The 20,547-nt window shown below is 35.6% G+C and overlaps 14 protein-coding genes across 14 annotated transcripts; 7 read left to right on the forward strand and 7 right to left on the reverse strand. All coding sequences in view use genetic code 12, as the record gives it.

Moving 5' to 3' along the window:
- Window positions 1–218: 218 nt before the first annotated feature.
- Window positions 219–1,700, reverse strand: DEHA2D16258g (DEHA2D16258p; the record flags this gene model as incomplete). Its single annotated transcript, XM_459192.1, has 1 exon — window positions 219–1,700. The coding sequence occupies one exon, from the start codon at window positions 1,698–1,700 to the stop codon at window positions 219–221; it is 1,482 nt and encodes a 493-aa protein (XP_459192.2).
- A 218-nt stretch (window positions 1,701–1,918) lies between these two features.
- Window positions 1,919–2,728, forward strand: DEHA2D16280g (DEHA2D16280p; the record flags this gene model as incomplete). Its single annotated transcript, XM_459193.1, has 2 exons — window positions 1,919–1,950; window positions 2,014–2,728. 2 exons carry the CDS (start codon window positions 1,919–1,921, stop codon window positions 2,726–2,728), a joined length of 747 nt encoding a protein of 248 aa, XP_459193.2.
- A 197-nt stretch (window positions 2,729–2,925) lies between these two features.
- DEHA2D16302g (DEHA2D16302p) lies at window positions 2,926–3,764 on the forward strand (the record flags this gene model as incomplete). Its single annotated transcript, XM_459194.2, has 2 exons — window positions 2,926–2,966; window positions 3,026–3,764. 2 exons carry the CDS (start codon window positions 2,926–2,928, stop codon window positions 3,762–3,764), a joined length of 780 nt encoding a protein of 259 aa, XP_459194.2.
- Window positions 3,765–3,982: 218 nt separating this feature from the next.
- DEHA2D16324g (DEHA2D16324p) lies at window positions 3,983–5,401 on the reverse strand (the record flags this gene model as incomplete). Its single annotated transcript, XM_459195.1, has 1 exon — window positions 3,983–5,401. One exon carries the CDS (start codon window positions 5,399–5,401, stop codon window positions 3,983–3,985), a length of 1,419 nt encoding a protein of 472 aa, XP_459195.2.
- Window positions 5,402–5,677: 276 nt separating this feature from the next.
- Window positions 5,678–7,792, forward strand: DEHA2D16346g (DEHA2D16346p; the record flags this gene model as incomplete). Its single annotated transcript, XM_459196.1, has 1 exon — window positions 5,678–7,792. One exon carries the CDS (start codon window positions 5,678–5,680, stop codon window positions 7,790–7,792), a length of 2,115 nt encoding a protein of 704 aa, XP_459196.2.
- Window positions 7,793–7,848: 56 nt separating this feature from the next.
- On the reverse strand, window positions 7,849–10,011 carry DEHA2D16368g (DEHA2D16368p; the record flags this gene model as incomplete). Its single annotated transcript, XM_459197.1, has 1 exon — window positions 7,849–10,011. The coding sequence occupies one exon, from the start codon at window positions 10,009–10,011 to the stop codon at window positions 7,849–7,851; it is 2,163 nt and encodes a 720-aa protein (XP_459197.2).
- Window positions 10,012–10,524: 513 nt separating this feature from the next.
- Window positions 10,525–11,717, reverse strand: DEHA2D16390g (DEHA2D16390p; the record flags this gene model as incomplete). The annotated part of the gene is made up of 2 exons (XM_459198.2): window positions 10,525–11,664; window positions 11,715–11,717. The coding sequence occupies 2 exons, from the start codon at window positions 11,715–11,717 to the stop codon at window positions 10,525–10,527; spliced, it is 1,143 nt and encodes a 380-aa protein (XP_459198.2).
- Window positions 11,718–11,850: 133 nt separating this feature from the next.
- DEHA2D16412g (DEHA2D16412p) lies at window positions 11,851–12,501 on the forward strand (the record flags this gene model as incomplete). Its single annotated transcript, XM_459199.1, has 1 exon — window positions 11,851–12,501. One exon carries the CDS (start codon window positions 11,851–11,853, stop codon window positions 12,499–12,501), a length of 651 nt encoding a protein of 216 aa, XP_459199.2.
- A 38-nt stretch (window positions 12,502–12,539) lies between these two features.
- Window positions 12,540–13,763, reverse strand: DEHA2D16434g (DEHA2D16434p; the record flags this gene model as incomplete). Its single annotated transcript, XM_002770278.1, has 1 exon — window positions 12,540–13,763. The coding sequence occupies one exon, from the start codon at window positions 13,761–13,763 to the stop codon at window positions 12,540–12,542; it is 1,224 nt and encodes a 407-aa protein (XP_002770324.1).
- Window positions 13,764–14,181: 418 nt separating this feature from the next.
- DEHA2D16456g (DEHA2D16456p) lies at window positions 14,182–15,030 on the reverse strand (the record flags this gene model as incomplete). The annotated part of the gene is made up of 1 exon (XM_459201.1): window positions 14,182–15,030. One exon carries the CDS (start codon window positions 15,028–15,030, stop codon window positions 14,182–14,184), a length of 849 nt encoding a protein of 282 aa, XP_459201.1.
- Window positions 15,031–15,533: 503 nt separating this feature from the next.
- DEHA2D16478g (DEHA2D16478p) lies at window positions 15,534–15,644 on the forward strand (the record flags this gene model as incomplete). The annotated part of the gene is made up of 1 exon (XM_459202.1): window positions 15,534–15,644. The coding sequence occupies one exon, from the start codon at window positions 15,534–15,536 to the stop codon at window positions 15,642–15,644; it is 111 nt and encodes a 36-aa protein (XP_459202.1).
- Window positions 15,645–16,424: 780 nt separating this feature from the next.
- Window positions 16,425–16,928, forward strand: DEHA2D16500g (DEHA2D16500p; the record flags this gene model as incomplete). Its single annotated transcript, XM_459203.1, has 1 exon — window positions 16,425–16,928. One exon carries the CDS (start codon window positions 16,425–16,427, stop codon window positions 16,926–16,928), a length of 504 nt encoding a protein of 167 aa, XP_459203.1.
- Window positions 16,929–17,025: 97 nt separating this feature from the next.
- On the reverse strand, window positions 17,026–19,461 carry DEHA2D16522g (DEHA2D16522p; the record flags this gene model as incomplete). The annotated part of the gene is made up of 1 exon (XM_459204.1): window positions 17,026–19,461. The coding sequence occupies one exon, from the start codon at window positions 19,459–19,461 to the stop codon at window positions 17,026–17,028; it is 2,436 nt and encodes an 811-aa protein (XP_459204.2).
- Window positions 19,462–19,653: 192 nt separating this feature from the next.
- Window positions 19,654–20,451, forward strand: DEHA2D16544g (DEHA2D16544p; the record flags this gene model as incomplete). Its single annotated transcript, XM_459205.1, has 1 exon — window positions 19,654–20,451. One exon carries the CDS (start codon window positions 19,654–19,656, stop codon window positions 20,449–20,451), a length of 798 nt encoding a protein of 265 aa, XP_459205.2.
- Between the last annotated feature and the right edge of the window lie 96 nt (window positions 20,452–20,547).

Below are 20,547 nucleotides of genomic sequence, written 5' to 3' on the forward strand. Positions count from 1 at the left end.
TATTCATTAAGCACTGATCTTTAGAACAATTCAAGAGAAATAACTATAGATAATAAGGCTATCTATCTTCTAGGCAGTGTAGAAAATTACATGTCAGGTGTGCGATAATCAATGATTGTTCTGTTATGATGTGCTTGCTTGAAGTATTTATAGTGATATTTACAGGTTATATATAGTATTCTATTACATCGAACGTATAAACATATGAGCTACGTAAATTAGCTTCTCTTACCCTTTGAAGAATTGACGAAACGACCTTTTCCAACTTTCACGCCTGAAGGTCTTATATTTTGTAAGGTAGTAAATGGAGAGACGTAGTTATCAGCACTACCACCACCAATCCATTGTTGCAACATCTTATCATTTTGTCTTCTTTGCCATTCATCGTTCTTAACAGCTTGACCGTATTCTTTCTGATCTTCTCTCAAAATAAGAGGATCCTGTAAAGTTTTATGACGGTTTTGCTTATTATGCTGGTAACCAGCCTTCCCTTGCAATCTTTGTTGATTCTTGGACAATGGAGAAGGTAAGGTATATCTATCACCTCTCTTAAACCACTGGAAATTTGCTTTTAAATGGGGAGTGACTTTACCAGTAGCATTATCGATAGAGACAGCACACCTCAACAAGGTATTACCACCACACTTTGGACAGAAATGCTTTGGTTTTCCATTTTTAGGGATAGGTGTCAAGCGGAAGCATGCGTAACAACGGTACATGTAATTACGAACTCTTCTTATTTGCTTACCGGACATAGCATTCATTAGATTAAGACCAATTTGCATGGCAACATTTTGACATGCGAAATCGCCGGTAGATAATGCAACTTTAATGAATGGGCCCAGTTTCTCTGACGAGGATGCTTCCTGGATCTGTTCATTAGTATCCTTTACCATCTCTTCCTGTAAGTTTTCGGGTGTAATCCAGTCTCCATCGTCATCCTCTTCATTGTAAGCTTCATCTAAGTCTGACTTCTCGCCCGCGTCTTCTACTGATGTTTCTTCCTTCAATGACTCTTGTGAAAAAACAGAATCTTTGCCGGAGACTTCAACTGGGTCAGTTGAAACAACAGCTGCAGCTTCATCACCTTCCATTTGTTCTTCGTCTAATTCGTTTTGTAACTGGGCTTCCCTTTTGGCTCTTTGTTTCTTACCTCCTCTACGACGTGGCTTCTTCTTACCCGCATCCGCAGTTTGTGTCGATTCTTCTTGTTCAGATTCCGCTGGCTTTGATTCATCGTTTTCACTATTTGCAATTTTTTCAGATTCCGCCTTACTTTCTGCGTCTTGTTTTATCTCGACCTTCTCGCCTGTCTTCGTCTGATGTACCAATACCTCTCCTGGATACTTTCTAAGTCTCCAGTCCCCTTTATTTGCTTCACATTCTAACTCGTACGCCAACGCAATGATATGCAAATCATTTGTCGATAATACAGCATAATCCCCCGTCAATTTTGCAAAACTTACAACCTTTTGAATGTACTCCGGCTTGGGTTGCCTCACTTGAAGTTTATCGTCCCAGATCAATAACTGCTGTCTGACATTATCATCCTTCAACTCACTATGTACACCAGGTGTGGTGTAGTAGTTATAGGCGTGTTGTTGTAATGAAGACGCAGATTGCGTAATTAACGGACCGGCATCGAACACTAAGGTCTTTATCTTCTTGTTCCCGTTTATAACTCTATTAACTTCACTCATAATACTTTGTTTCAACTGTAAGCTGCAATAATTACCTTGATGGCATCTCTTGTACTAAAAAAAAAAAATCTAGCAGCAAAGTCGTGTGTGTGCAATAAAGTGGTCATTATCATAAGCAATTTACTGAAGAATATAAAATAGCAAAGCAACTACGAATTCTTAGCATTTCAATTTTCATTCTTATTAGTAAAACATTTTAATTGATAAATCAACGTATTATGTCTCAAGAAGATAAAATTATTTTGCATTGGTATGTGTGAAGTTATTATTACTACAAGACGAGCTTATAAGTGTTGCATACTAACTATTTAAGGCTTGAAAAGTCAAGATCTCACAGAATATTATGGTTATTGGAAGAATTGAATCTCGAATATGAATTAAAGGTATACAGAAGAACCAAGGATTACCGTGCACCACCAGAATTAAACAAGGTGCACCCATTGGGGAAGTCACCTGTCATCGAGATCATTAAGCCAGGTAGATCCACGCCAGTCATCTTGGCCGAAACCGGATATATGATTGACTATTTAATCAGAAATTACGATACAGAACAAAAGTTGGTTCCTAGTGATGAAGATGAAAGAGAATTGGTCAATTACTACTTGCAATTTGCCGAGGGTAGTCTTCAACCATTCTTGGTGTCGTTGTTGGTCAACAACATGGCCAAAAAAATGGCACCATTTGGGGCTGGCTTTTTGGTTAACAAGGTGGTGCTGCAGATCAATAATTTATATTACGGCCCAGAATTAATGAAGGCCCTCGACTTTTTGGAAAATAACTTGAAAAAGGGCAACGGTGAGTACTTTGTAGGCAACAAATTGACCGGTGCTGATATTATTTTGAGTTTCCCAATATATGACAATGTATTCGGCGACCTCGAAAGAACAAAGGCTATGACTGGCGGTAAGTTTGATGTCGTTACCAAGTATCCTACTATGAAGGCCTGGGCTGATATGATCAAGAAGGAACCTAACTTGATCAAGGCTAACGAAATTATCGACTCCAAGACTGGCACATCGAAATTGTAAGCTGTATAACCATTTAGGATTGTGTTTAGTTAAACATAAAGTATTTATTATATGAATTAATTAATATGAATTTCACAAGCCTTTATCTTCGTAAATATTATGGGACTTAACCGAATCTACCCCGCATATTTTTCAGTATAAATATATTCATCTGTCATGGCTCTACTTACCCTTACTTGTTCTATTATGCAACAATAATGTCCTCTGGTGACCATGGTGATAAGTTTGTCTTGCATTGGTAAGTAATACGAAAAAAGCATTCGAAGACTAAGAATAATATGCTAACTCTTATTTTAGGCTTGACCAGTCAAGAGCACATAGAATTCTATGGCTATTAGATCTTTTAGGGTTAAAATATGAAATCAAAACTTACCTACGTCATCCAACAACCTGGAGAGGTCCATCTTCATTATTGAAGGTTCATCCTTCGGGAAAATCTCCAATATTGGAAATCATGTTTGGCGATGGGAGAGAATCGTTAAAGTTGGCCGAAAGTGGATTTATAATACAGTATTTGTTGAAGAATTACGATCATGACAACTTATTGACTCCCGTGGACCCGAATTTACAACTCAAGGTGGATTATTATTTGCATTATACTGAGGGAACTCTACAACATATCACGATAGCGTTGTTAATCAATTCTGTAGCGAAGAGTATAGCCCCACTCGGAACAAAAAGTGTGGTTAAGCTAGTGACCAAAGGAATCAATAATGGCTATTATGTTCACGAATGGAGGTTGAATATGCAATATTTGGAAGACCAACTAGAAAGGGAGGGGACAGGTTATTTTGTCGGGGACAGGTTATCTGGGGCAGATATTATCCTAAGCTTCCCAATCTACGAGAACGTTTTTGATAACGAAGTGCAGATAAAGGATATTACGGGGGAAAAGGGTGATTTGTATAAGAAATACCCACATCTTGCTGCATGGTGTGATAAAATTAGAAATAACCCCCTGTACATTAAGATAACCGAAATGATGGATGGAAAGGTAGATAATTACATGCGTAGGTCGTCTACCTCGAGTAAGTGAATCTCGTTAAGTCTCTTAGATATGGTCTACGCATTTAATGAAAATTATTCTGTATTTCGAAATTTAGTTTTGATCGTAAGTATCAGGTATAAATTTAGCTATATCATCTATAATGTTTTAGCTATTACGAATAAATAAACATACAAATATCCTCTGGCGTTAAACTTGGGCAGATTCTATAATTATATCCAACTTCAATGCCATAATTTGGATTTTGTTTAATAAATTGCACTTGGGTCTTCCATACTGTAATCAATCCAGCTAGCCATACAGTTTTGATCTGCCAAATGGTCCCATCTACTAAATTGGCCAGCTTCGCAACCAATTGTGTCAGGAGAATTAGGACAATTAACGTATGGGTCGTGGTAATATCCTATATCTCTAAACCAGTGGATATCCTTGGTGTCGGCAAATAATGCTAACCCCATAGAATGTACAGGTGCATCTCCCCAACGTTCATAATAGAAGTTCCCAGTAGAATCCAAATATTTAAACCACTCATTATACGCTTCACCACGGTAGAAATCCATGTCACCAATTTCGAAATTTGACCAGAAATGACAAGTAGAATATCCGTTTGCCTTTTTATTATTCTTGGGATTTTGTTGGTTCTCTAAAAGCCACTGAAATGCTCCATTCGGGTTTACATATTTATAGTTATCGCCCTTATTCAAGAATTTTAAAGTCTCCGGCCATAAGGATACGACAGTTTCCGAAATATCGTAGAGATTAATTGCAAAACCATAAGCTTTCTTGGTTACTTCCATATACTTAAAGACATCGTATTCCAAATCATTGTAGAAAAAGACATTTGGTTCAATACGCCAATAATATTGGTATTTTTTCAATTCTGGAACATTGTAGAAATTACCCAGGTAAAACCTACACATATTATGATAAGATCCCTTTTTTGCATACGAAATCCGTTGATCGGACAAGAGCTGCATAGCCTTCTCCTCGCGTTCAGTATCAATGTCAGATGGCTTCTTCCATAATTCACTTGGAATTGTAACGAATTCCATAGGGGCGTCACTTAATTTCTGCATTCGTTGCATAAACCTCTCGGTAAATGGCTCGTCGTTAATGAATGTATATGGGTATCTGAACTTGGAATTAAATCTCGTTTCAAATCTTCGGATAGTTTTAGTTATAGCCAGGGCCTCGTTATTACGTACCAATGCAATTATTGTAGCATTTGCATGCTTGTATTTATCGATGTCTTTTTTTGATGGTGGCCTCATGCTCTGAAGGTCTGCATCTTTTGGCTCATGGATTTCTTGTGCCATCACCTCTTCAAATGTTTCCTTATTCTTCTTTAGGATATCCTCCGGAGTACCAATCTTCTTCTTGGGGTTCACAAACTTGAACTTGACATTATTGGGTTTTATTTTAAAGCCATATGTGCTATAAGTATCAACATTTTGCAAATCAACGTCTGAAACATTCTGATTTAAATACCCAAAATCAAACTTCTGTGTAAGTTGTCGAAACCCCAGACTAATCATATCCCTATCTACATATTCATCTGTAGGTATTTCAGCAACATAAACAATTATTCCAAATATTAACACTAAATTCAAAGGTATAATTAATACAAGTAACGGTTTTGGTATTCTCAATGAGAATGCAGATATCATACTTGTTTCTAAAGAAATTTAGTTATATCTAAGGTGGATAATTCAATAAATCATGCGTCTCAGATGTACGTATAGTATTGCTTAATTAACTGAAATTTTATGTCTCTTGCTAGATCATTACTATCATACTATCATACCGCTTGTTAACAGATAAACCAAATGCACGCGCCTTGGTAGTTACATTATGTGCCAATACCAAATAAAGAAAAAATGGCATTATGGAAGACACTATAGTCTAGTATAAGTCGTTATAGAGGAAGTTTCAGTCATTCATATATGCTTGGGGTTGGTAAGAAAGTGGGAAGTTGTAGGATTCTTTCTACAGGTCCTATATTGTTGAAACGAACATTATCTGCTTCTCGTAGAACCCATAATATAAGTTCATTGCCAAATAAAGAAAAGACGCTATCGAAGTTCAGCTTTCCTGTTGCAACGTGTACTATAAGAGACATTAATCGAGATATAAATGAAATGTTGAAAAAAGGGTCTGTCAATGTTACTTTGAATGGCCACATTCACAAAAAACCCAGAATCATGGCTACAAGAAGTTTTGCTGAACTCCGAGATTCCAACGGGGACATAACTCAGATCTTGATGTCACCAGAACATACTCCAACCAAATTATTTAATTTATTAAAGGAGACCACTACAGAGGATTCTGTTAGTGTGAGTGGGGCTGTTCAGTTGAAACAAGCAAAGGCAGGAGAAGAAAACAAGAAATGGGAACTAGTTGTCCAAAATTATCAAATATTGAATCATTCGAATTTAGATGCAGCAAGACTCGATAAATTAAAGCACTCTTCACCAAAGGATTTACCACCGCAATTCAGATATTTGCAATTGAGAACTCCTTTCTATCAGAATGCCTTAAGAACTAGAAGCAAAGTTGCAAATTTGATTCGAAATATATTTGTGGAGAAACATGATTTTGTAGAAATTGAAACGCCCCTTTTATTCAAATCAACGCCTGAAGGTGCCAGAGAATTTTTAGTTCCAACTAGGCTGCATGATAGATTCTATGCTTTACCGCAATCTCCGCAACAATACAAACAAATCCTTATGAGTTCCGGGTTCACTCGTTATTTCCAGATTGCAAAATGCTTTAGAGATGAAGATTTGAGAGCTGATAGACAACCTGAATTTACACAAATTGATTTGGAAATGAGTTACATTAATAATAGCGATCAAGTAGGTCTCGTTGTAGAAGACCTTATACATAATATTTGGAACAAAATAGCCATGTTACCTACGTATAAAGTGAATTCTGATGATGTTTTAGAAAAAATCGATTTCGAAGATAGAAATACATTGGCTTTTTCTAAATTGAACTACATAGAAGCTTTAAGCAACTATGGTATTGACAAACCTGATTTAAGGTCAAGCTTGAAATTCAAGAATATTACAACATTTTTTCTGCCTATAAAAAATAAAGATAACTTTCCAGTTTTAGAGGTATGTATTTTGAGAGGTGCACTTGATTCTTCTAAATCCAAGGTGCCCAGTGTGTTGACAGACGCTAATAATTACTCGAAACGTAAGCCTATAATCTTTGGTATTAAATCCGAAGAAGATGCACAAAAGTGGTATCAAAAATTTGTGGACAAGAATGTTATCCAAAAAACTGCTGCATTTGATGAAACTGAATTACATAAATATCTTGGTTTGAAGGCTGGTGATATTTTAGCCATATCTACAAGGTCTGAATTACCTTATGAAAATCCTACCCCGCTAGGAAAATTCAGACAATTGGCAATTGCAGAGTATCCGAATAAATGGAAAAGAAAAATATTTGACAGGACAACCGGAGATGTTTTTGAAAACTATAATACAGAGGAAATATTTGTTGGCTCATGGGTTGTTGACTTCCCGTTATTTAATCCTGTTGAAATTTCAGAAAGCAATAATGCTGAATTTCCAGAGTATGACTTCACAAAATTCGAATCAACGCACCATCCATTTACCATGGCTAAGCTAGAAGATTACGATTTACTAGCATCAGATCCTCTTAAAGTTAGAGGTGAGCATTATGATTTGGTTATTAATGGAGTCGAGGTTGGTGGTGGTTCAAGAAGAATCCATGATCCACAGTTGCAAAAATATATTTTTGAAAAGATTTTAAAAATTCGGAACTACCATGAATTATTTGGCCATTTATTACATGCCTTAAGTATGGGATGTCCTCCTCATGCTGGTTTAGCATTAGGATTTGACAGGTTGTGTACTATGCTAATTGGTAGTACGAGCATTAGAGATGTCATTGCGTTTCCTAAAAACCAATCGGGGATTGATACAGTTGTTGATTCTCCAAGCCATGTTAATGACAAAACTTTGAATGAATACCACATTACTACAATTGTGAATGAAGATGTAAATAGAAACACCCCCATGTAATTAGACTTTAATCTAGATTTATTTTCACTATAATACATATATATCAGATTTTATTTCTAACGGTTACGGCCTCTTATCTTTGCCTTCTTATTATCGTTGTCATATCCATATTCAAACTCATTGTTCTTACGTTTATTAAAACCTTCTTCAGCTTTCTGTGCTCTCTCCTCCTTCATTTGCTTTTCTTTCATCATTTGCTCAAATTTTAATTCAATAGGCTTTTTCACTCTTTCAGTACTATTTTGACCTTCGTGTGAACCTACGCCAAAGTATTCTTCTTCCTGATTTTTAACCAACAGCTTCCAGTCAAATTTCTTTCTGACAAATAATTCCATAGACCAATTCTTCCAAACCAATCTACCATAAGTACTTTCTTTTACTTTATGCGATTCTGAAGCTAACTCTGATCCAATTCTATCCTTATACATGTTAAGTAATACAGTGAAATTCCAAAGTCTGTCGACTATATGGGAGCCATACGAATTACAGGCCAAGTTCACAATTTCATTCTGGAATAAATTCAAAAACCTTTTTCTGATAATAAGAACACTTTTTGGTTCTCCTTCTGATGCTGGGATAACTACTAATGAATTTTCAACCACATGAGAAAAGACCCCATGGTAACACATTTGAATAAACCTAGCAATTGGCAAAGCTAAAAAGTTTAACCAAGTACAGACAACAAATGAATGATCGTATTCCATCAATTTTTCTAAAAATAATGATCTTCTTCTTTCTTGTGCTGTTGGCCAATCATCTCTTGTATTACCTAATGTAGAACCAGTTAAATGTAAAGTATTCTCCAAAAATTCTGAAGATGTATCAGCGCTTGGATTATGTCTGTCATAATTAGGAGCAAATTTTACAAATAACTGCTCAATAAGTTCTTCTCTTCTATAATTATCTCTGCTAATGGAAGCATCAATAATATTCTTACCTAATTCTAGATTTTGATTTTCATCAATTGAAATTAAACTGGCCAATTCTGGAATTATTTGATCCAAGATAAATAAAACTTCGGCGGGTTTTAACTTGAATAATAATGCTTGAATAATAAATACACCTGTGGTTGATCTCTTGGATAACTTCAAAACTCTGTCTTTCATATATAACTTGTATAATCTTTCAATGTATTTCATTCTTGCACCACCATTTCTAATAACAGATTCTAAGAAATGTGAACCTACTGAATCTGAAAGCAAATATTCAACGAATGCTTCCTCTTGAGGGTTTTTATCCGAATTTTCACTCAAAAATATTAAATGCCAGAACGTTCTCTCTTTATCTACTATACCTTCAACTTGAATAAGCAATTGCAAAACAGGGGAGGCGACCTTATTAATCGCCAATTCTCTCATGTGTTTCATATCTCCCTTAGAACCAAGACTATTACAAAGTTTTCTTAATTGATCTTTGAACGAAGGTGGAGTTTGAAATGACCTATTAAAGTCATCATTATCCTTAATCTCAATCATTTTTCTTGCAATCTTAGACTTTTTGGAACGTAAAGTGGAATTTGATGTTGTTGTGGAAGGCAACTCTTTACCTGCAATAATCAAGATTAACAATCTTAAAACATGAGACGAATATTGATGATCAACCATGGTCTTCAAGTGTGGATTAAATTCATCCAACATTTTAACAAATAATGTTTCCATAGATACAACAGCTTCATCTTCCCTGTCGTTGTCTTGGCTTATCTCATCATCAACTTCACCTTCATCTTGCTTAAAATCATTAACTAATTCTTTTTCGATCAATGCAGCTGCTCTGACTAATAATGTCTCTAAAACATGCGACGAATATTTATGATGTGCTAATGCAACAAAGTGTCCAGAAAATTGTCTGAAGATATTCTTTAATTGTCTATCAGTCGCAAACAATACTAATCTTTCCATTAACTTGGAACAGATCTGGTTAGTGACAAGCTTTAATTCCTTTCCACGAGCTTCTTCCAATACAGATCTAATAAATCCTTCACGCTCTTCATCATTATCAAATGCATTAACATTTAAAGTAGATTCCGCTTGCTTGAAATAGTCAATTTCATTCGAGTCAACTAAACCAAAAAAGGTCGTCTTAAGAGCAGGGTTCAGTTCAACTTTATCGTCATTTTCTTCGAGTTCACTTCTGTCATTGGGACTATAATCCTCTGGCTGAGTATTAACCTCCTTTGACTTTTTTTCAGCCCTTCTACCTCTAACTTTTGGTTGTACCATCGATATTATTATTGATGTTTCTTGTTCTCTTTCTAGCCATAATTTTTTTGAAAATTAGCTGCTCATCACTAAATCAGCCCGGTCTGCATATAAAAAATTAACGACTCTGTATATCTAACCTTTTTCCTAATTTGAAGTTGACCCAGTCATAACTTCATTGATGACTTATATATTATATAGATTGTCTTCATATCGGATAATTTATATTCTATTTACATTTTCAAATTTTTATTTGTTAGAAGATTGGAATATAAAATACCCTAAATGAGATTTTGCATCCAAATAGATGAATATAAATTTAACGATTTTTGATATACTACTGTTTATTTTGGTTAAAGATTTTGGACGTACACTAGATAAGAATTTAGAATGCTAGAAGATTGTTTAGAATCAAAATCGTTTTTTTAAGAATTTTCAATTTTTAAATTATTAACAGATATTTGAATATTTTTGCAAATGACAATGTATTATGATTTGAAACTAAATATATTATTCTTCCTTACTTATTTCTAATCACGCAACAGATATAATAGATGAAACACCTTTTAATTGATCCAAATATCTACCTTTTCTGAGAGGATCAATTTCTATTAATTTATTAATGAGAATCCTTGTATCCTCATCCAAAAGCGTACCCCTCGAAATGGAACCACCTGCTTCTTCTCTTTTAATCAAGCCCTTAATTGAAATAATACTCTTTAAACACCAGCAATTATCCAATCCTTGAACATTATCGTCTTTCTCCAATTCATTCAATTCTTCGATTAATTTTAATTGTTCATGAAGAATATCTTTGTAGCTCGCCTTTTCATTCGTAGAGTTTCGTAAATCATCCACAAAAAACTTATCCGTAATTAGCCAATATAAATAAAGCCATACAGAAGTATCTTCTGGATCCATATACATACCGGTTTTGATCAATTCTAGATCATGAACCATAATACTATATGGTGATTGAAATAAATGACTTACATCAGAAAATTCCTCCTTATTATCTAACTCCTTGAGACCCGAATATATTTTAGGAATAAGCTTTGTACGATTATGCCAAGCTGAAAAATTAGATATATTCTTATTGATTTTTGAGGTAGTATATTCGAACTCTTTGATATTTATTTTTAACTGGGCCAATTGTTCTAAATTAGGTTGAGTATTATACTCCCTTGCAGATTTTTTCTGTATATTTTCTACTAAAAATCTTCTGTATTGCCATCCGTGAAAGTTTCTGCTATCCATTTCGAGTAACTTTGAAACGATAGCTAATTCAACATCCCAATTTGCTTCATTCGTAGTTTGTAACTGATTCAAGCACCATATACGATGGTTCCATACCCAATAACATTTGGGCAATCTCTTCAATTGGGACATTACAATTTTAAGATCGTCCTCTAAAGCTTCCTTTTTCTTAAGAATATTCTTAGAGAAAAGATCTAACAAAATTTCACGACGATAATTCCATACAGTATAAAACTCTGGATTCAACAATAACACAGTTGTTGTTTTATTTAAGGTATCTTTTGTGTAGATCTTGTTATCCTTTTCTTGTAAAATATCAATGGTTAAATTTCGATAGTTTTCGATTTTTGTCTTGTCCCTTTCTGCTTTGGCTTTCTTAGCCACTTCAGTTATTTTTTCTCTTTTAATACCGTGTTGCTTATTTAGTTAGTACATATTCAATTAATTACTACTGCCTTAATACATACCATTTAATATGGAAGAATTATGATGATATGAAGCCTTATCATATTTGGTGAGATTTCAAAATATTCTACTACGCGAATATTGATCTGTTTATAAAAGAATCAACGACATACAAGGTGCCATTAATAGCATATATCAATGACATCATCATCGTCACAGCTAGCAAAGCTTGCTCTTAAAGGATCACTGAAGATTGTTGCTGATTACTTTGAATTTGCGATTAATAGTATACTATTCCAAAGAGGAATCTATCCACCAGAAGATTTTCATACGATTAAGAAATACGGGTTACCATTATTAGTTTCTGCGGATGATGATGTTAAAGCATATATAGAGAAGATAATGCTGCAGGTGAAGAGATGGATATATGGAAGGAAAATTGGAAAGTTAGTCGTAGTTATAATTTCCAAATCAACAGCAGAGGTAGTAGAAAGATGGGAGTTCAATATTGAGATATTACAGGATAATGAGAACAATAATGAAGATGATAAACAAGAAGTTGAAAAACCGAGAGAGGAGAGTCATAGGGAAATACAAATGATCATTCGACAGATCACGTCGCTGGTATCATATTTGCCTCTTTTAGATGTGGACGAATATACGTTCAACGTCCTAGTACATACAGATCCTAATTATGATACTGCTCACATACCACATGAGTGGTGTGATACAGATGGAAACGCAAAATTAATTGAAGGGAATTCAATTGAGCAGGTTAAATTTAAATCATTTAGTACCAACATCCACGAAATAGGCACTACTGTGAGTTATAAATTAGATGAAACTTAAATTAATTCTAAGCTATATAATCAATATATAATTGCATTTTAAATGGATGGTGAATCGACATTCATAGATCTATCGGTATTGTCATTTGTATTAGAATCGTCGTTTTTGTCGCTTTCTAATGCGTCCAATTCCAAATTAAATCTTCTTCTTTTATTACCCAAAATGAACCTTGCAGAACCTTTAGCGCCAACATTGTAATCCCAGATATTTAAATAATCATCTTGGCGTAAAGTACCTGGACCGAGACAAGACTTTTCAGATAAAACCTTGAGATCGTTAAATCTCGATTTCAATTCCATAAACTTGAAGATCTGTTCCTTTCCAGTATCTAAATCGACCGTTGGCATAAAATTGTTTAAAATGGAAAAATTCATCTGGTGAACGTAATAATCCAAAATATAAAGTATACCCTCATTAACTAATGTTTCGGGGCATTTGAAGTCTTTATAGCAGTCAATTCTTTCTAAAATTTCATTTAAATTATCTGGAGCAAGGTCAGTTTCTGACTTATTGTATTTTGTATGCAATTCTTTTGGCTTTAAATTTAACGTAATTATAATTATTGCTAAAGCAATACAGTGAGGAGGGATCATTAGGCATAAGGGGGTTGACATGATGTCAAAACTTATTAACCAACTATGCATAGTAGTCTTGTAATCTATATCTAATTTTTTACAGAATTTGACTACTAGCTGGTCGATCGATTGGACATTTGAACCATTCTTGAAGTCAAATTTAATTACTTGTAGTAACTTAAACTCAATATTCATTATGGTTCTTCTCTGTACATCAACGAAAGATGAATTCATCTGTATTTTATTTTCTTCATCAATATCACGTAATTTGTTGCCTACCGATTGTATATCTTTTAACTTCTTGATACAATCTTCATTCTTAGATGCAAGAAACAAACATGCCAATGTGACTGTATAAGGATCTTTTTCTAAATCTTGATGAGACCCATCGTTCAATTCTTCAAATTTATTGAAAAGATAATATCTTTGATAGTAATTCATTGTGGTTCCCAATACTCTTAAAGGAAATTTTAGAACCTTAATAATTTGAAACACATATTGATATATCTGGTGCTTTCTTTGGTTATATGTTAATTTCTTATGTTCTGGTATAGTAAACGCATGCAAGTATTTCAACTCTGAACTTGTAAAATATGGTCTTGATACTTGAACAATAGTCGGAAAAGTCTTAGTCGAGTTGGCTCCAGGAGTAGGAGTATGAGTACTGGGTCTTTTCAAATCCGACATGTTTACCTGTAACTGTTTCTTCTGTACTGAAAATGATAATGTTTTTCATACATTATTTGAATTGTCAGAATGAAATCTTTTTGATAGTTGCCTGTATATAAAAACAAGTACTTTAGCAGAAAGATAATGAATTGATCAATTTCAAGGGTTGTCATTTAGTATATGTGTATAGAGAATGATAGGGGAGACTAGATAATGGGTTGGGTTTTTGATATTGCTAATTTTTGCTGGGAATTATCCCTTTCAGAGAATAATTTGCTGTACTTATAGGATATTAAAATATGAAAATCATGATACGACAGAACCAAGAACTTGCTATAATCCATATATATTTAAGTAAGGATATTTAAAACAATATTTGATACTATTTAAAGAAAATAAACACAGTAATTATTTTTATCCATACAAGTTATATCACCTAAGCAGAGAATGATAAGGAGAAACCTAACTTGTGGACTGGTTCAGCCAACTTCAAGGCATCGAAAGAAGCACCTAAACCTAATCTAACACCTGGTCTCAATTCTTGGGAGTAAGCAAGAGCAGTTAAACCAGAGTCAGCGATCTTGGCCTTGACGAAAGCGGTCGAGTCTAACTTGTACTTGGTGGCAAATTCAACATTAACGTTGGAAGACTTGACAGAGTCCCAGGTGGCCTTAGCACCGGCTTCAACCAATGGAGAGACCTTGTGGTAGTAAGCAGCAGAGAAGATCGACAAGTTGTTGGTGGCGGTAGCAGCAACGGTGTACAATGGCTTAGCGTAACCAACACCTAACGAGTATCTGTTAACCTTGGCAGAAGCAATGTCGTAACCTAATTCGGCACCGGCGGTGAAACCATCGTGGCCAACAGACAAGTCAGCTAAGGCAATTGGGCCCTTCAATAAATCAAAGAATAATCTGGCATTGACGGCGTTTTGTTGGTAGAAAAAGTTCAATTTGGCGTTTCTTGGACCGTTTGGAATCACAGAAGTAACCAATTCACCCTTTAAACCCGGGGTCAATAATTCCGATAATTCGATCTTGGTGTCTAAAGAATTGGCGTTGTTCCATGCTTGAGTCAAAGTCAATCCCGATGGTTTGTCGGCGTACTTAGCTTCGATGGATGCAGCAATAGAGTTATCTTTAGCAGTCTTACCCTTGACGGTGAAACCAACTCCATTTGGTGCAGTAGATTTGACATCAACTGCGGCTGTGGACAAATGGAAGAAATCCTTGTTTAATAAATCGTTACTAGATTTTTGAATATCGGAGAATGCTGGTGGTGCCATTTTCTACTGTTAGTTAATTGTTCAATTGTTTGTTATCACTAAATCTTAGCTTTAAAATTACAATTTAGAAGAAGAAGAAAAAGAAAAAAAACAAAAACAATCTAATTTTTGTTGGTTATAAACGCCGGCATTAATTATTGGTTGGTGAGTGTCTCATCAAAAAGTGCACTATTAATTTTTTGAATGTTAACAATCCATGGCCATTGGGTCACTCAATTTAAAGAGGGGGCCACACCTTCGGTTCTACGAACAACACGGGACCATCCGTTTAGGATTGCAATTATAGTGTAGTCATCTACATCGTAGCATTGTACAAAACTAATGTAGGATGCATCCACGTTTAGTTTTAGGATTATGTCATTGGTTGGGTCGTGGGGCATGTGATCTACACTATATAGGCAATATTGTAGATACCAATCCGATGATGTTTGCAATAGAATGGACGTGTAGGAGAATTGGGAGAAGATGTGGTGGTATTAGAGCGGATATGGAACTATTTACTGATGGAAAGACGGTCCCGTAGAGGTACAGTAGATGCAAAGAAGCCAGTCATAGGTATGAGGGGGGACCCCGGGGATTATGGGTTCATGGATGTGAAGTTAATTCAGGTGTAAGGGTGTATTAGGCGAGCCTGACAATACGACGACGATACGGACGTCAACATGTAGGGGATGTGACGAGGGATCGGATAGAGACTTGGATGGATCCGTATGTGGACGAGAAGGGATGATGTGATGTTCGTGGCTGATTTGAAAATAGAAAATGACGGGTGCAGCCGTTTGGGCTCACTCAATCCGAATGGTCGGGGACCGTAGTTGGAACGTGGACACATACAAGTGATGCCATATGCAATAGGTAGCAGGTAGCCATATGCAATAGGTAACAGGTAGTCGTATTCAATATAGCTAGTGTATTCTGGTCTCATAATGGAAAACTAATGGGTGTTTCAAATCTGATGGGAGGGGGTGCATTCTGTATTATCCGGGGTTAGTGCTATCAAATGCGAAATGGCATACACCTAGTAATAGAGCCACCACTAGTCGTTACCTTAATGGAAGTGTGTAAGGTTATGTTTCGGGGTCCTAAGTACAACACAATACCCAATTGATGTAGTTCTTGATTTTTTTGCATTAATTAATGCTGATGAAGACGCGCCCTCTATCTCGCTACATGCGCTGACCAGTAATCCTTAGTTTAAGAATGTTCCATTACAACTAGACGTGGGATATAATTAAGGGTACTCTTTTCTTATGGGCATCGGTAGGCTAGTATGCTCCAATACGTAAATTGTGCAACCCAGTAAAGTGTTCCAGCGCACTGTACATAGGCTGACGCGATGCCTTTATTAATTATTTGATTTCACGAGTGTAACTAATAATTCTATTATTACGACCATGACCAGCAGTAAGTATAAGTATACGTGGGGTATAGTGTATTGTAGAGAGACGAACCAGATCCTTTTATTAAACAGAGAAAAACACCCTTGGATGGGCAGATGGAATGGAGTTGGAGGGAAATTAGATCAAGACGAAGATCAATTGACGTGTATTATAAGAGAAACCTGGGAAGAAACCGGATTACATTTACCACAATACGAGCCTCGTGGAGTGATGACATGGAGTGAAAATGGAAATGACCTTGGAGGAATGTATCTTTTTACTGCAATTGTTACAAAGCAGGAAGTTGAAAGTTATCCTACGCCCAAAAAATTCTGTCACGAAGGTATATTGGATTGGAAGAATTTGGATTGGGTTATGCATCCCGATAATTCGGGTGTTGTAGATAATGTCAAGGTAATGCTATTAAATTTGTTCAAAGCCTCAGAACGGTCTTTATTTGTTACTGAGTATCGGGACGGAAAACTAGCTGGGGTGGACTATATGCCCAACGGGCATTGATTCCAGAGATCTAATTAATGATGTACGACGGCCATGATATTAAGTTCTATGTAATAAGCTTTATTAATAAATGATATACAATGCTAAGAGCGCTAAACTATGTAGTCCAAAGACGAGCAGTTCCGTCAGCACCAGCACTAAATAACCAGGCTTCCTTTGGATGCCAAACTAAATCCAAAACACCAAGACTATTTATAATTTTGTGGCCAGTCAACTTCTTCAAAGGCACCAATAACGGATTGGTCATTAAGTCATCGTAAACAGTACCATGGAACACATGAATCGAACCATCATCTGATGCGGATGCGAAAAGTGGTAAGTTAGCTTTATGGAATTTGATGGATCTAACTGCCTTATCGTGATAACGTAATGTCTTGTAAGGAGTGGATGATAAATCCAAATCATGCCATAAAACTCTCTTGTCATAACTCGATGCTAACAAATTATCACCTCTTGGGTGGATATCGATGTTAGACAACCATCTTGCACCAGGCATTAATTTTTTAACTAATACTTGTTGCGCTAAATCGTAGATTCTAATGTAACGTTGCGATGCAACAAATAACTGTGGCTTAAATGGATGGAATTTGGCATCCATAATAATACCCTTAGATTTCTTAAATGGCGATTGAGACAAATGTTTTGATAATTGATGGATCAATACTGATGAATGACCACTGTCTGGTGATACAGTAACAAAGTAATCACCCTTTCTATGCCATGAAATCTTCTTCACTGTCTTACGACATTGGATTATAGCTGAGATACCTGCTTGTGATTGCTCTGTGTTAGGTGTAAACCATTTGCAAACATCTTTCTTACCGGTATTAGTGTCAGCTTTCTCTACTTCTTCATCTTCATCATCTGAGTTAACCTTAATATTACTGTTCTTGGTCTTAGACTTATTACCAAATGTATCGTAACCCCAACCAGACTCAATACGTAATCTACCATTGTTTTCAATATCGAATCCAAAAATTGGTGGGACAATAAGGTAAATATGTTCACCAGCAATAGCAGCTAAAATACCTGAATTACTGTCGGGATTCCATTCTAAACTTTCAATGTTATCATCAGTATTGTCATCAGCAACAAGGACAGTTTTATAGACTTGTCTACCAGTCAAAATTTCCCAAATACGCACTGACCCATCATCGGAACCAGTTGCTAACCACAATCCATCAGGACTGATAGATAAGGTACGTATCTTTTCCGTATGACCTTGGAAAATTGTGGAACAACGGATTGGGAAAGGTCTCAAGTCCTTTGGAGATGGCAATTCAGGAATCAAAGAATCAGGATCAATGTTTAATTTATTATGACGAGTTCTTGGAGCTAAGTATAAGTCTAAACACCTTTCGAATCTCTCTCTTAATCCTTCTTGGTAACCTGGAACCTTTCTCAACGAATTGTACTTTTGCGGAATATAATTTTTATCTCTATCTTCAGGTTCCATTTCTAACCACTTTTTCTTTTCTTCCTCGTCCATCAAATATTCTTCTGGTGGGTTATAAGATTCTTCATTAGTAGGAGGTGGTAATTTTGGAGCTCTCAAGTTCATTATATGATCTTTTGTCTCTGATTCATTATCATTCCATAAATCGAAATTGTATTTCTCTTCTTCCTGTTGTTCTTTGACCTTATTAGGAGGAACAATTCTACCTTCCCTTATTGCTCTCACTATTTTCATAACTTTCTTGGCTTCATGCTTAGAAGGAACGAATCTTCTCTTTGGTTCTGGAACAGCCGTTAATGGCATTACCTCAGTTTTTGATGTGAACCATTCAATAGTTGGTTCGTACGGATTAATATTTTCATCAGTACTTTCTTGGGCTTGGATCTTTCTAATCAACTCTAATTCATCATCTGTGATCTTTAATGATGTACCGGTATTCTGATCAAACAAACCAGTCCAGCCTTCAGGTAAATCAATGGATTCCAACAATTGGTCCAATGCAGAACCTTTAGCAGGTCTCATGATTCTCTTACCATTGATATCATAACCTATATGAGGCATTTCCTCGTATGCACTTAACGGAATATTACCAATAGTATTGAAATTCTCGTTGTCACTATCATCACTATCGTAGATTGGGTTGATTTCTGGTTTTATAATTCTTGGACGTCCATCAGAGAACTTTGTATGCACTTCGTTCTCTTCATCCTCAGTGGCATTAGAATATGATCTAATCTTAGTGCCAGACAATTTATCAGTGATAGACGCAGTCTCATCTCTTGGTTCGTCTGAAAATTCTTCAGAATCAACATCGCTGAGATCTTCCTCTTCGCCTAATAACTCGTTAAACTCTTCATCTGAGTCTCCTTCTAATTCTTCTTCTTCGTCGTCTTCCTTGTCTGCATCTTCAGAATCAGATTCTTCGTCCTCACTAGCTGCATCATCTAATATTCCTTCAACTTGCAATTCTTCATCCGATGAGCTTTCTTCTGCATCTTCTACATCCTGCTTTCTCTTTCTCAGCTGTTTCTCAACAACTGTCTTTGGTGTATCAGTAGCCTTACTGTTACGAGCCATCCTTCTAAATCGAACTGTAGTTTCTTTATCCTGAAGAAATCAAATAGGTCTTTATTAAAAGACCTTTTTTTTTTTTCAGTACTCATCTCGAGATGGGCACGTGATTTTATGGATGTGTTCCAAAATCGTTTATCTATGTACTTATAATACACTTGATGAACCATCTTTCCAACACTACAACGTTTCGTATTCATGAATGCCATACAGAAAATCAATAAAATCAACCAGAAGGAGCTAGAAAATAACGTCAGCGATTCTGCTTCTTGGCATGCCGATTATAAAGATACTTCATACATCTATATTGGATTCTTACCATTCGATCTAAATGAGATGGACATAGTCAAAATATTTTCCCAGTATGGTATACCAACACATATTAATTTAATCAAAGACAAAGAAACAGGAAAATCTCGAGGCTTTTGCTATTTAAAGTATGAAGATTATAAATCGTGCGTTCTCGCAATAGACAACTTCAATGGTACACAATTACGAGATAAAAAGATCAAGGTCGATCACGTATACTATTATTTGAAAGACGGTCAAGATGAGAGAGATTTTATTATTGATTACAGTGAAGCTGAAAGAGAATTGAAGGAAATTGAAGATGATTCCAAGAATAAGGAGACCAAATTGATCAAGGGCAAAAGTGCACCTGGTGATCCTATGACGAAATATGTAAAAAGCCAAGATGATCACGGTGAATTTGATGACCCAATGGCCAACTACCTAGCAAATAAAGGAGACGAGAATGACGAATTTATGAATCCAATGGCGAGCTATATTGGCAATAAAGATGATAAGCATAAAAGTAGTCGTCATAAACATAGGCACAGACATAGAAGCGAAAGAAGCAGGGATAGAAGTTCAAGAGAGAAAGGTTCAAGGGATAAAAGTCCATCTAGACGAAGTCATAGAGAAAAAAGTCCATCAAGTCATAGGCATAGAGACAGGATCCTGGCAGATGACAAGGAAATACAGAGAATTCGATAAACTAAATTATTGAACAAACTTTGTTATACATTATTACAGCTAGGAGCAAAACTTCATTATATTATTTAGAGTGATTCTTGATTAATATAGATTTAA

Source organism: Debaryomyces hansenii (genome assembly GCF_000006445.2).
Source record: "Debaryomyces hansenii CBS767 chromosome A complete sequence".
Taxonomy (NCBI): Eukaryota; Fungi; Ascomycota; class Pichiomycetes; order Serinales; family Debaryomycetaceae; genus Debaryomyces; species Debaryomyces hansenii.